This window comes from Protomyctophum bolini (assembly GCF_963924005.1).
Source record: "Protomyctophum bolini genome assembly, chromosome: 20".
NCBI classification, from domain to species: Eukaryota; Metazoa; Chordata; class Actinopteri; order Myctophiformes; family Myctophidae; genus Protomyctophum; species Protomyctophum bolini.
In genome coordinates this window covers 5,710,143-5,724,878 of record NC_137881.1, presented here as the reverse complement: position 1 = coordinate 5,724,878, position 14,736 = coordinate 5,710,143, and the positions used below count along the sequence as shown (strand labels likewise).

Below are 14,736 nucleotides of genomic sequence, written 5' to 3'. Positions count from 1 at the left end.
CTAATAAGCGACTCTGGGCTTATTCATTTAAAAAAATAATCCTGTAAAGATGCCTGTTAAATATCATATAGGTAAATATTTATTTGTATAGTTGCGGCCGGGTTGCTGTTTTTGAGCTTGTTTCTAAAGTGTACTTGATTATTAAGGGCTTGCTTTCTAAACCAGACCCAGTGGTTCTCAAACATTTCCCAAATTAAGGAGCCACATCTTTGATGAATTGAACTTGGTGGACCCTCTTGATTTTATATATTTTATGGAGAGACAGACAATAGGCTGACAGGAAATGGGGAGAGAGATTGGGGAGTGACATGCAGTCTCACTTTTCCCCCAACAAATATATTTAGAAAATTAGCATAATATCATATAAAGTGCTCATGCGGCTTAGTTTTTAAGCTTGTTTTCCTAGACCATGGTTGCTTATGTCTCTCTCACAATCTGGCAACACCGCAGAGAACTACATCCTGCGTTGAGGGAAGACCTGGCAACTTTGAGCCGTAGTAGGGGAAAAAAAACAACCAGCCTGCGAAGATTTGGACTCATTTTGTACACTAAAAATATTCATTATTTTTGGTAGCCTACATTTCTAGTTATCGAAGGAAGGCATGGCGGGTTCCGTCATCATGGCGGCTTTGCGAATAGCGGTTTGAGGAACGGCCGCTTTTTCCTCTTCTGTCCAGACTGGAGAGAATGACGCTGCAGAGAATGCGTTTGGATGTTAAAAGCAGATAAGTTTACATCAGAGCTGTGTGTGTGTTGTTGACACAATTAGCAGCAGTTAAAGCTCCATCCATACTGTAATAAGACCAGACGGTGAGGACTGAGTGAGGTGACTCTTAATCCAAGTCACAAGACAACAACGCAGCAGTTAGTCACTGTCCTATAGCCTATTCCTGTCCTACCCTGACTGACTAACAGAACCTATCCCATCCTACACATCTGACTGCTGTTGTTTACAGGTAAGGCCTCTCTCTCTCTCTCTTTCTGCAAACTACAGTGCAAAATAAATCCCCCCAAAGCCCGATTTGTAGGGCTACAAATCCTACTTCCGAAAATAGCTGATCTCTAGTCTACATTACAACCGAATCGGGCTTATGTAGCCTATATTTCGGCTATGACATCAAAGGCTCACCAGTTTTGTCAGACAAATTAATTGTGTTGCTTTGGTACTGTCTTGTATTGTGATAATCAGTTTGTTTTATGGTCGGGTGATTGCGCTGCATGGCTACAAAGTTACAAAACAATGTGGTTGTTTTTTTCCTTCTCCCTGCAGTCGTGTCTGGTGGTGACAGGCTGTCTGTCTGTCTGTCTGTGTGTCTGTCTGTCTCTCTGTCTGTCTCTGTGTCTGTGTCTGTCTCTCTGTCTCTGTGTCTGTCTGTCGCTCTGTCTGTCTGACATGGCTACATACAATGTAGCAGCCATGTAGCCTATCACAAGTTGTTACTTTTTGTGTCATAATTCAATTTAAAGGCGTGCGAAAACATACGTTTACATTGCCAAAGCAATAGTGTCAAAATATGATATTAAAAACAGTTGAAAATGGGGAAAGTATAATACAGTTGGAGGGAGCATCATTTTGTAAACAGAGCTATTGTGTCACATTGCATCGTTACATAGCCTGTATGTTATGCAGGCTATAAAAAGGGTTTTCTGAAGCAAATAGCAGCATTTTGTTCATGACATGACAGCACACCTTGAGAACTGATTAATCACATTATAAATATCATCTGTTCTCTGTTGTGCTGATTAATTTGTGATTTATAGACACTTTGGGGACAAATATCTGCATTGTTTCCCTCAAGAATATTTAAATGTAACGGTTAAGGTGTTTACATGTGCACTGCAGTATGTCTACGGTGGTTGTTGTTGTTGTTGGGAATACGGGGCGCGTTACGTTACAACGCACGCGGTGGCCTATCGAATACTGTGGACTGGAGTTTGATTGATTGAAATATTTATTAACACTCAATATAAAAGACTGTGGACACCTTATGGGGTCGAGGTCGTTTGGGGCCATTATTTCAGTGGAATTTAACGTTGCCATGATAATGAATGATGTGAACGGCTTGGCTTCAAGTGCATTTCTTTATTGATATTCATATCATCACAGACTGCAACAGTAAATACCGGTAAGCATTTATGGTGGTGTGGAAATAATGTTGTGGAAAAAAAGGTTCCACAGCCATCACAGTGAGCTAGTGGTATAGTACAATTTAAAGCTTGTAGTTTTCCAGGAAAGTAAAATAATTTATATTGAAACGAGAGCATGAAAAGATTGATAGAAAGATATCTTAAAATATAAAATGTTCCTGAAATGAGTATAGTGAAGAATATTTACAGTAGTAGGGCCTACATTTACTGTATATACATGTAGCAGTTAACGGGTACAGCATCAGCATGCAGCATATGGGATGGGAGGATAAAATGGCACCAGGTGCAGATGCGTATACTGTACATTTTGGGCGGGAACCCCTTTTGGTGTTTTAAGCATTATGTTGTACTTTAGCTATTGAAAAATAGCAGATCTACAAGCTCATAGCGCGGCACTAGCTTGTAGGTCCGCTATTTTTGAAAAATCGTGGAAATGTGGCGCAGATCTTTGAATATATTCTTTCAGAGCGAACGTTTTTAACTCAAATATTTGCTTCTGGGATGGTCCTTGGAGCAACATATTTTCAGATGGTGGTCAGCTCAGCGGCCAATATTTTTGGTGGTCCTTGACATGAAAATGTTTGAGAACGACTGACATAGAAACATGGGTTCTTCAGAAAACTGTCAGGATTTGTAGAATCGTCCTCAGGTCTAATTGGATTAACAGACATACATAGTTGCCTCTGGAAACTGCCCTTGGTTGAGGTTGAGGCAGTGGATGCTCAGCTTTGAAAACCAACTAAATCGGGGAAAAGCGGCACTCAAAAATAAGCGTCCGCCAATACATGTTCTTATGTTTGTTTATTTGTTTATTTTCACTCACGAAATAATAAAAAAGATCCACGTGGGTTATGTGGAATCTGAGGTCACTCTCCGGGAAGTTGGTGGGACGGACAGTAGAATAAGTTATCCTTTGCATTGCACACACTCAAATTAGTTTATTGAATTTCATAGTAGACGTGTGTCATTAGAATCTGTGTAAACATGGTGTTTACAGTGTGGAGACCTTTTGTCTAAAGGCCAGTCCACAGTCTCTCCACACCAATGATTGGCAACGCAACTAGTTGCAACTGCAATCATCATTTTTCGATCTCATATTACGCCAGACCTCCCGGTCTTTCATTGCCATCCCCAGTTCCTGCTTTACTGATGCCTGTGTCCCTATAGCGATGACATCAGAGGGAACGACAGTTTTCTATCTCTGGTCTGCTTTGAGGCAGGACTCCAGAGAAGAAGGGAAGATATAACCTCATTGTCAGCTCTGTAGCAGTGGCCGGCAAACTGTGTTCTTCTGGATCGGTACTAGTGAAGAAACACGGGGAAGGTTGCCGTATATTAGATCAGTCGATGGGTGGCTCTTCCAAGACATATTTTGCGCTCTCATTAGAAGGCGGGTATAAGTGCCATCCAAATTCCAACTGTTTCTCTAGTTTCTTTGAAAGTGTCCATGTCTCGGAGCCATAGAGTAGAATGGGCTCAACGGTCGTCCTAAATATTTTTTACTAAGCTGGGATGACCAGATCTTATGCATGTCATTGCAGGCTGACCAGGCCATACCCTTCCTAGTTTGAAAGTCCTTTGGGGAAGAAGATATATAAGTGATATACAGTAAGCATCACTACGTCATGTACTGTATTTTAGCATGTTTAAAACAACCAGTATTCATCACAGTATGGACTATATACGGATAGTAGACAGTATGGAGTATATGAAGATACGTTAAATGGGTGAAGTCGTCCTTTAAAGGGAAACTTCATGTGTGTAATATGTGGTTTTAGATATTTTAGATTTTAGCAGTGAGCCCCAGTGTCTCTGATGTCATCGACACTAGTGAAGGAAACACGGGGAAGGTTGCAACTGCAATACTTGCAACTACTTGCGAGTTATGTTGCACACCTCACCTACCGAGGTGACGTGTGCAAACGAGCGCCTCAAGTAGCCTAACGTACTGAAAGAAAAAAACCTCCCACACTATTGAAACTATAGGCGGGGTGGGGGTTGAAGGGGCGAAAGGGACTATAAAATATACGGAACGGTAAAGGCGTACATAATACTATCTTAACAGTACGTGTGCGTTCAGGAATATTTACTAGCAAAGAGGACGAGTAAAAGCTGAGTGAGCATCATCAATATAATAGATTCCACTATATCGCCTACTTATTGTCACATGATAGATATAAATACAATAGGTCAGGAGGCCGCCAGTTTATTGAAATTCAATAAAAAGGTTACTGTTGGTGACAGCTATATGGGTCACGTGGTGTTGTGTGCTACTAGCCTACGTCACTCATAGAAAGCCAGCTGTTTGCAAGGCGGCATTTTCATGAATGGAAAGAGAGAGAGGAGGTGAACGGGGAAGGTCCAACTTTGTTGACCGCAATCGCTATTATTACTATGCTGTGATTCACTGTGGTAATGTTTTAACTTTAATAAACTACAACAAAAGCAGTACCCTGGCCTGGAGCAGTGATTCTCATGCAGACAACGACTAAAGCAGCGAGTCTGACAACTAAAACGCTTCCCCGCTTTAGCCTCTCGGCGTCATACGATATAGACGCCATACAGTTACTTTTCAGGATTCCAATAAAAAAAATAGCAAAAATTTGTTCAGGTTTTCAATTCAAATATAGCAAAAATAGCCGATCTACAAGCTCAAAACGGCTTGTAGATCGGCTATTTTTGCTACGACAGTAATTTGCAATGTGGCCCCTCTGGAGTGAGTGTGGAAATATATTGGCCATCATCTGCAATAGGTGAAGGAGAACAGATTTTCCTTCCTCTGTTTGCAAAATGCTTTAACTTGTAGGCTAATTCTGTAACCGTGAACCTTTCCTCTGCTCATAATATACGTTTCACAAGCAAATCAATCGAAAGACAAGGATGTGTCATGAATTGTGTGACCAGTGACCATGCACCCCCCGGTGGTCACACAATTCTACAGGTCACCTCATCTGACGCAACAGCTAAAATAATTGCTCAACTTCCTATGAAGTGAGTACCACCGTCATTATTGACCAGCTGTGTGTGTGTGTGGGTGTGGGGTGAGTGAAGTGGTCGTTTCTGGGAAGTGAAGTAATATGCAATAGCATTTTAACTTCTTGTTGAGGATGGTAAAAAGGAAAGCACAGCTCATTATTCTAGTCTCTGTGTTCATGTTCTGTTGCCTCCTGTGTTGAACTGTCCTCATCGTCAAACAAACATGTCTCAGTTTTGGGAGAGCATGTATCAAAGATATACTTCTGAATTGATCAAAGGTTGGTTAAAAGAAAAACTTAAAATGTATCTATATAACGATTGTGTTAATTACTTAATTTATTGACGTGGTCATTTTAACCCATTTTGACCTGAGATCAGATTAAAAAAATGTCTTCTACATCCTGACAGTTTTCTGAAAAAGCTATGTTTCTAGCCTATGTCAGTCGTTCTTTGATTTTTCTAAAATAGACCTACAAGCTCGTAGCGCGCCACTCGGTGGCGCGCTATGAGCTTGTAGATCTGCTATTTTTCAATAGCTAAAGCACAACATAATGCTAACACCAAAAGGGGCTAATACTAAATGGTGAACATTTCTCTCCCTCCACAAACAGAGCCCCTCATAGTGATGGACAACGCTGGGTACCGCACGGGGAGCTTCGAGGGCCTTCATCACTCCAGCGACGATGACGAGCTGGTGGACATCGCCGGGGCCACACTGGACTTCTCCAGCACCGAGGACGTCCCACCGCTGAGTTCGGGTAAGGCCCACGCGCAGGAGAGCAGCTTTTTAAACCCATGTTATGTACCTGGCCGGCTGGCCTAGGGGGTGCCAAGATACACAACAAACAGGGGAGACGCAGTTTACCAAAGAAATATAATTTATTGATTTAACCAAAAATAAGTAATGAAACGATAAATCATGAAGTGTGGAGATCAGTATTCAGTGGTGTAGTGCGTGTATGCATGAGTGAAATGTATGTGTGTGCGTGAACAGAAATGTTGAAAAGAGTGCATGGTGGAGTGCAGGAGGCAAATGAAAGGAACGGATCTCGGGAAGGACTGGGGAAGCAGGCATTTATAGGGCGTCGACACCCGGGCCCAGGTGCGAGCTGATCATCATTAGAAGCTCTGCTCCCCAATCCTATTGGACAGAGAACATACAAATGATTAGGAGAGCAAGACACATTATATTATACACCTAACCAGACAACCTAAGAATAACATAATATAACACACAATATAGGGAACCGTCACAACCATTTAGGCCTGAGAAAAGATTCTACAAATGTCTTCTAAATCCTGTTGTTTCTATGCCAGCGGTTCTCAAACATTTTCATGTCAAGGAGCCCCAAGATCATATATAATTGGCTTCCGACCCACATCTGGAAATATGTTGTTCCAGGGACCCCCCAGAAGCAAAGATTTGAGTTAAAACTTGCTTCAAGTTATGAGCTAAAATACATGTACTTTTTGGGGTTCTTGACATGAAATGCTTTGAGAACCACAGATATTGATTTAGAAGACATTTGTAGAATCTGGTCTCAGGTCCAAATGGGGTAAGCATTACGATACGATACAACTTTATTGTCAGCTTTCACTGAAATTTGTTTTGCGTCCATGACGTCACCGTTCAAGATACAGACATAGACATAAACACAATGCATTACACAAGATACATTACAGGACACGCGTCACAAAAGCAGACATAACAAGAACAATAGAACATATCCTCTTGGTTTACCGATTCTGGTTTAAAAGCAGAACAGACGGGTGTACAAAAGAGTTCTTTAGTTCACTTCTTTAAAGTGGTGTACATTATTTCAAGTTATCTATCTATCTATCTATCTATCTATCTATCTATCTATCTATCTATCTATCTATCTATCTATCTATCTATCTATCTATCTATCTATCTATATATAGCTCAGCAGGGCTGCCCACACTTTTTTGACTTGAGAACTACTTTTATATTGACCAACACGATCTACCAAGTCTGTCTGTTAGCAAAGTGCATGTTTGGGAGCCTGAGATCGGCGCGTGGTATTCCTTCCTTCCTTCTAAACTGTGTATTGTTGTTCAGTAACTTCCCCTTTGGACTCTTATTACAAAAGAACATTTCCCACGAACACACTTCCACGGACACATTTTGTCCATTTGCAGACATTGATTTGATGACCCTTGTTGTGTTTCTCTGAACTCAGAGAGGCAGGATGTTTGTAACACATGGCTTCAATGAATTCTCCTGTAGTTGTTACTAAGTTGCTAATCTGAGTTCCCAGAAGTTTTATTTTTCGCCACTAGGCGGGCGAGAAAAAAGGAACTTCTGGGGAAAAAAGGAACGTATCCCTGTGAGGGAAGTACGTTGCGCTCAGAATCTGAGCGGACACTCCCCTTTCCGGTCTGAAGCACTGTGCATACCATGAAAATAGTCCGAAGGGAATCCAATTCCAAATTGAATTGTAGTAGGCCACCACTGCTCAAGGAGCAATTGTTTCCCTTCCGTCTTATTTAGATGTAGCGCCCACTCCATGTGGAACCCGCCCCTGTCTTTTGATTCGCATTTCATTTGAAACGCAACGCACTGGGCCACGCCCCTGCTGCACAGGATCTGAGGCCAATTTTCCTAGACTACTAAGTTGCTAGCTTCATTCTTCTGGGGAGAAAAATAATATATGAATCTCCAACTAGCCCAAAAAGAGACCCCTGTCTGTGGGACAGTCCCCCAGGTCAACAGAGACCCCTGTCAAGTGCTTTATAGACGCACATTTTGGGCCAAATGTCTCTTATCTGGGCAAAACAGTGGGTGTGTACCAAAACATGGACAGCAGTTGTGTGTTTCAAGTACAGTGTCGGTTCCTTCTCAGACGTTATCTTCTGATAAAGGGTGTGTGTGTGTGTGTGTGTGTGTGTGTGTGTGTGTGTGTGTGTGTGTGTGTGTGTGGTCACACACTGGTCACACACTTGTGAATCATCAGCTGCTCCATTGTCCCTCTCTCTGTCTGTCTCCAGTTCTCTATCCTCTGTCACACATGCACAAGTAGCGCCTCTCTCTCTCTCTCTCTCTCTCTCTCTCTCTCTCTCTCTCTCTCTCTCTCTCTATCTATCCCTAGACGCACACAAATTGTTGTAATAACAGATTACATTATTTATAGTACTGTTTGTTCCCATCATAGAAACACTCGGGTTACACGTCAGATATTATTACAACCTTACTATTAACACAGTGAGTAGCACCTGTACTTGCCACTAAAGTATTGTTTTCTCACGTCAGGTTAGGATGCCTCTCGAGCGTCTCCCCAGGATGGATTGATTTTTTCTTTTAACCGGAAAAGCATCTGTGTCATATTAGAATTCTTTCAAAAAGGGCATGTACGCTGTACCGAGTGCCGTGCTACGAGCTTGTAGATCTGCTATTTTTTTTTAATCGTGAAATTGTGGCACAAATCTTTGAATCTATGTTCTTTCAGAGTGAACATTTTTCACTCGAATATCTGCTTCTGGCTGGGTCCCTGGAACAACATATTTTCAGATGGGGGGTCGGGGGCCAATTACATATGATTTTTGGGGGTCCTTGACCTTGTGTTTGAGAATGTTTGAGAACGACTGACATACAGTAGAAACATAGACATTTTCAGAAAACTTTCAGGATTTAGAAGACATTTCTTTTAGAATCGGCCCTGGGGTCTAAATGTGTTCATTACCCTGACACCTCTCAGGGTAGCCCTGTAGGTCGGCGCTTACCACTGCTGATGTCACGGTGATGCTCGTGGCGCCCTAGTCTAAACAGGAAGTGCTCTGCCAGGGCCCAGGACATGCTGTCCTGAGGCTTTCATAGCAAAAACACGGCCATGGGAATATTGTCCAGACTCGCAGAGAGATCACCGTGGTTACGTCATAGTGTTGAGCTACGTGTGTGAGTTGTCGTGGGATATGCCACCGTGTCATCAGACCACATAAACAATGTTTTAACCATACTCGCATGTCATTATAGGCACAACATTAAATCTTTTTTGTTTTTTTCTTGTTGAGGGTCGCTATAGCCCCTCCTATATTCAACTATCAGTGTAGATTTCCGTCCTACACAAATATTAACTTCTCGTTGACAATGAATGGAGAATTTTCCGTCATATAGTGTCTGAGCAAATCGTCTTATTTCGTCTTACACAAACATAAAATTCCCATTGACAATGAATGGAGAAATTTACGTCATATAGAGTCTGATAAAATAGGCATAGTGTCTATTTTACGTCATGATGACGTACGATGATAAGAGCGCCCCTCACTTCACACGGGTGTGATTTTCCTCCCCTACTTTAAGTATAGATCTGGGTCAATGTGTTTGCAGATGCATTGTAGATGTATGCAATTGTCACCAACTCACCATGAATGAATACAGGGGTGCAGGGCCTTGAGGTTCTGGCGCCCGTCGGTCACAAAAAGTCTGAGAACTAAATCACGACCACAGAAGAGTAGCATGAGACGTCGACCAGGGAACTGAGGACGTTATTACATTTTCACTAATGTTTCCTCGTCTCAACATGAGTCCAGTGTGCTTCCGTTCCTTAGCAAAGGGCACAGCTGCTGTCGGCCGTTCATTAATTAGGTCTGGCGGGTTAACGACGACCGACTGACTCATTTAATTAAACATTAATATCTGATTGTCCGCGTTGCCAGGTTATGACCGACGTCATTGTAGTCATCGTCATCGTCATGGAAGTATTCTATTGTAATAGATTATCAGGACTAGAGTAGAGCGGCGCCCGGCTGTAGAGCAGGTTCAAGGTCTTTATTAATGTCCCAGAAGGTTTACAGCAATAGTAGTGGTTTAAAACAAACTATACAGGACAACAACAGACATGAGACACCATAGCATAAACAGAGGTCTGGGCACATCTAGTGCAGGTATAGCATCAAAGATAAAAAAATAAGAAAGGCTACATTCAGAAAAAGTGCTAGGATATAAAGTCGGTAACGATGGGAGTTGGAGATCCATCCGTGCCCCTCGTACCCGGCTATGAAATACCTGTGTCAGAGTACCTGTTCCACCCCTCTGTCTGTGTCCCTTTTAAGCATATATATGTGTCAGTTCTGGAGTGTTGTGATGTCAGAACAGGCCAGCTCCATATATATGGGGCAGGGGCCCCATGTCCAGACCCCGGCAGAAGCCTTTTGTGGCGGTTCTGGACAACCGTGGGTCCGACAACCGCAACGTCTGAGTATAGGGTGGGTCAGTGAACGCCAACTGAATTACGAACCGACCGCACCAATTTTGAGTATGGGCTGTTCGCTTATAACTGATGTCATCTTCAGACTTTACACACTTTTGTCTTCAATGTTTTGTGTTTACACAAACCCTCAAAGCGGGACATAGGAGGGGCTAGCGCCCCTCAAAAAAAGGCCATTTAATCTTTGCACGCCATGGAAGAAAATGGAAGGTCACTCACTGAACCCTAGCATCCATATTCTGGGGCGAAGACATTTAGTCTAGGGGGGTAAACAGGAGGGGTCCTAGACAGTGACCCTGGGGGACTCCGCTAGACTAAGTAAATAAGGTTACTTTACTCCCCTGTAGCAGCCGGCGTGTGAAAGACGGATTTGATGGTTCTTTTTGTGAAGCAAAAATAAATAATGTACTCGAATGAAAAGAGACGCAAGGCAGACGCATTAAAATATTAATATCTTTGGCATTATTTCAGACGCAGAGTATGATTTATATAGGGGATAAATGAAAAAGCTGCAGAGATCCCCCCCCCCCCCCAAAAAAAAGAGAGAAGAGTTGGACCCACTCACCATATTTTAACCCATTCTGGGCGGGAACCCCTTTTGGTGTTTTAAGCATTATTTTATGCTTTAGCTATTGATAAATAGCAGATCTACAAGCTCATAGTGCCAATCGGTGCCAATCGGTGGCGTGCTACGAGCTTGTAGGTCTGCTATTTTTGAAAAATCCTGAAAATGTATGCAAATGTAGGTCTGCTATTTTTTTTTCATCCTGAAAATGTGCCTCAAATCTTTGAATATATATTCTTTCAGAGCGAACGTTTTTAACTCATATCTTTGCTTCTAGGGGGGGGTCCCTGGAACTACATATTTTCAGATGGGGGTCGGCGGCCAATTTAATTAAATGTCTGGGGTCCTTGGCATGAAATAGTGTGAGAACCACTGATATAGAAACATGAGGTTTTTCAGAAAACAGTCATGTTAGAATTAGACATTTTGTAGAATGGAGCTCAGGTCTAAAAGCCTTAATGGAGAAGCTTGTAATGGTTCAAATGCATTATTTCCTCCTTTTAATTAACTCTTAAGAGCTTTCGAATAATCTGCCCTGGTTCTGTGTTGCCAACAGCAGACATCTCCTCTCAGCCTGGGCTGAAAGGCCTGGGGATCAGGATGATCACACAAGGACATATTGTGGGAGCTAATCAGCGTTTATGTGATCAGATATAAGTCCAAGACTGTTTGGCGGCAGTAGCGTTTGTAGCGCATAAGGCTTTTTAACCCCTTTAGACCTGAAAAGATTGTCTTCTAAATCTAGACGGCTTTCTGAAGGAAAAAAAAACGTGTTTCTATGTCAGTGGTGCTCATGTCAAGGTCCCCAAAAATTATCTGTATTTAGCCGTGGACCCCCATCTGAAAATATGCAAAGTTAAAAACATTCGCTCTGAAAGAATATATATTCAAGGATTTGCGCCACATTTTCACGATATTTCAAAGATAGCAGATCTACAAGCTCGTAGATCTGCTATCTTTCAACAGCTAAAGTATGACAAAATGCTTAAAACAAAAGGCGTTCCCGTCCAGAATGCATTAATGGGTCCTCTTCTTCTTGGCATGCCGTTTTATTTCCTGTCATTCCGTGTGCTAAGTCACCCTTCCTTCCTCGCCGTGCCGTTTTCCTCTGCGCTAAATGGAAACAGCCCTCAGTAGCTGCTAGCGCTCATTAGCGTTCGTGCTAACGCCCACTTGGACCATGCTCAACCAACCTCTCTCTCTCTCTCACTCATTAGCAGGCAACTGCAGCACTCTCTCGGTTTCTGGCACAACAGTGCACAACAGCGCCCCTACTGGTACTCATTCTCGTGCTCATTATTGTCACAGGTGCACATAGGTGAACAACACATAAGTAGGCACGGACATTGCTGGTTGTAGAAGCTAAACAGAATCCAGGTCTGGTGAGTCGCGGAGGGCGTGTGCACATAACGAGCATGCGCGCAACAAATTCACCGAGACCGCGCTCACGTAAATACGCTTGCGTTGTCGCAACGCGACTTCTCCGAGCAAAAATGCAGGTCTCATTGAAAATGAACTATATATAGGCGTGTTTTATCGCTCCCCGTTTGCAAGGCCCTTTAGACTGTATCTGCATACATAAATAACAACAATCATCAAACAGTTAACTGTTTTCTTTTACTTGATCCACTCTCTATCACCGCCCATCCATTAAATCTCATACTATACGACTGTAAAAGGTTACGTGCATTATAAAGGCCAGTTGTACCCGGTCTGGTGCTTTGGATAAATCCACACACTGAATTATTATTGATAGGTTAAATTAGATTTATTTGTCGATGACAGCATACTGTAGCATGTCACGAACGAGGAGGACCAGTGCAGTTTCAATAATACAAATAATAATAATAATATAATCTTTTTTCAAGTATTCCTACCTACACTGAAAGTGTGTGATTCCAGGTAGAGAATTATTGAGGTGGACAAAGAGAGGCTCTTTCAAATATTGACTTATAGTGCTAAAGTGTCACATACTTTCCCGCATGCTTCATGGATTACAGTAGCATTACAGTAGCCACGCTGATGTTTCCAGGAACAGTCTGTTGACTTTGACTGAAAATGTTTGAACTGGTTAACATAACGTCACATTCAGAGGTATTTGCATGTGATAGCAGTCCTTGTGATACAGAGTAGACTAGTAGGTCTCCTGAGGCTAGAGGAAGGTGCTGCCACACTTAGTAAAGAGCTGCGGACGTTCTCTCGGCTCTCCTCAGCTTCTTTTCCAGGTTTTTAGACATGCTGGTGGATGGAAATTAAGCTCCACCTCCCGCGGCTAACTGCCGCGGAGGAGGAGAGCGTTTCCGGGAATCTGTCCATCGCGGCAGTGAGCCGCGGAGGTGGAGCTTCTTTTCCATCCACCAGCTGTCTAAAAACCCGGAAAAGAAGCTGCGGAGAGCTTCTTCTGTCCGTGGCTGTCGGCCGTTTTCCGCTCAGGTTTGGAAACACTGACTGGCTGCTGCAGGAGGGTGGCATGGTGATTGGTTGCCACCCTCTGGGATTTTCCGTTATCGTAATATCGTGATATTGCACGATGGTGTTATGTTGTCTTTGTCTGGTTGTGATCAATCACGTGAGCCTTATTTTATTTTCCAAGTGAAAAAGGAGAATTGATATCTCACAATGCACAATGATGGTTTGTATTGGAGGTATTTGGCAGGGGACACACGCTGTGATATTGGCTCCCGGCCTCCTGCCAACGTGATGCAGTTGATCAAGGAAGGCATTGCACTGCCAAGATTCCTGGATTGACAAACTATGCTGTTTGGACTTTTGACCAAATGTCTCCTTTCACTGCCAATGGCAAAATATTGAGACATGATGTGGGGACAAAAGCTGTATATAGGAGGGGCTAGCGACCCTCAACACCCAGTTAACCCATTCTAGACGGGAACCCCTTTTGGTGTTAGCATCATGTCGTGCTTTAGCTATTGAAAAATAGCAGACCTACAAGCTCGTAGCGCGCCACTCGGTGGCGCGCTACGAGCTTGTAGGTCTGCTATTTTTGAAAAATCGAAGAACGACTGACATTTTTTTAAATCTCATCTCAGGTCAGAATGGGTTATAATCAGACCAGTGTGTGTCCAGTGGAAACCTCGTATGAATCTGATCTCAGGTCAGAATGGGTTAATCCCTGTGTTGTGGTGTTCTTTATTTAGCCTGCCGTGGTCACGTCCACCATTGTCAACAGCGTCTTAATGATTGACCAGCAGTGTGACTGACACGCTGTCAACACCACACTGTAATGACTCTCTTATCATCACAGCTGTGGTCAGTCAGCATCAACCAGCGTGAAGGTCAGCTCGGGACAGCGAAGGAAACGGAGGTAGTAAATAAATAAATACAGTAAAACAAAGAACATGAAAAGAGGCATGGATGAAAAATGGCATGGAAAGCAGAATAGATGTTTTCTGGCACAACGCCACGTACTTCCTTCCAGTTGAGTGCACAGAGAAGGTCTACTGAGGTCAACTACTGCAGTAGTATTCAGTAGAACCTCATGCAGTGCGTTTTGTGTTGATGTAAATGGGTCGTATACACCAGAGCCACGACATTGAGGGGGCAGAAAACAGCCTGGTCACGTGGTTCATGTACTGGCACGAGCCCATAGACTCCAATGCATTCCGTAGACTTCCGGTGTCTTATGTAGAAGCGTGGACTGAAGCCCCATGAAGTGACAACGGAGTTGTCGTAACTCTTGTCTTACTTTTTGTCTCTGATTTACACTAGAACTGTACTGCAGGTTTCTGGTCTTTTCACGCTGACGACGAGAGAAACATTTAACCCATTTTGGAATGAGGCAGATTCTAAAAATAATTCTTCTAC

General features: G+C 42.9%; 1 protein-coding gene across 1 annotated transcript in view; it reads left to right on the top strand.

Moving 5' to 3' along the window:
- Window positions 1-460: 460 nt before the first annotated feature.
- LOC308335921 (H(+)/Cl(-) exchange transporter 5-like) overlaps window positions 461-14,736 on the top strand; it is a gene marked incomplete at its 3' end in the record, with an annotated part of 50,797 nt that continues 36,521 nt past the window's right edge. The window contains exons 1-2 of the mRNA XM_080793143.1: window positions 461-956; window positions 5,736-5,882. Coding sequence (XP_080649269.1) covers window positions 5,750-5,882 — 133 coding nt within the window. The 5' untranslated portion in view covers window positions 461-956; window positions 5,736-5,749. The remainder of the gene's footprint in view (window positions 957-5,735; window positions 5,883-14,736) is intronic.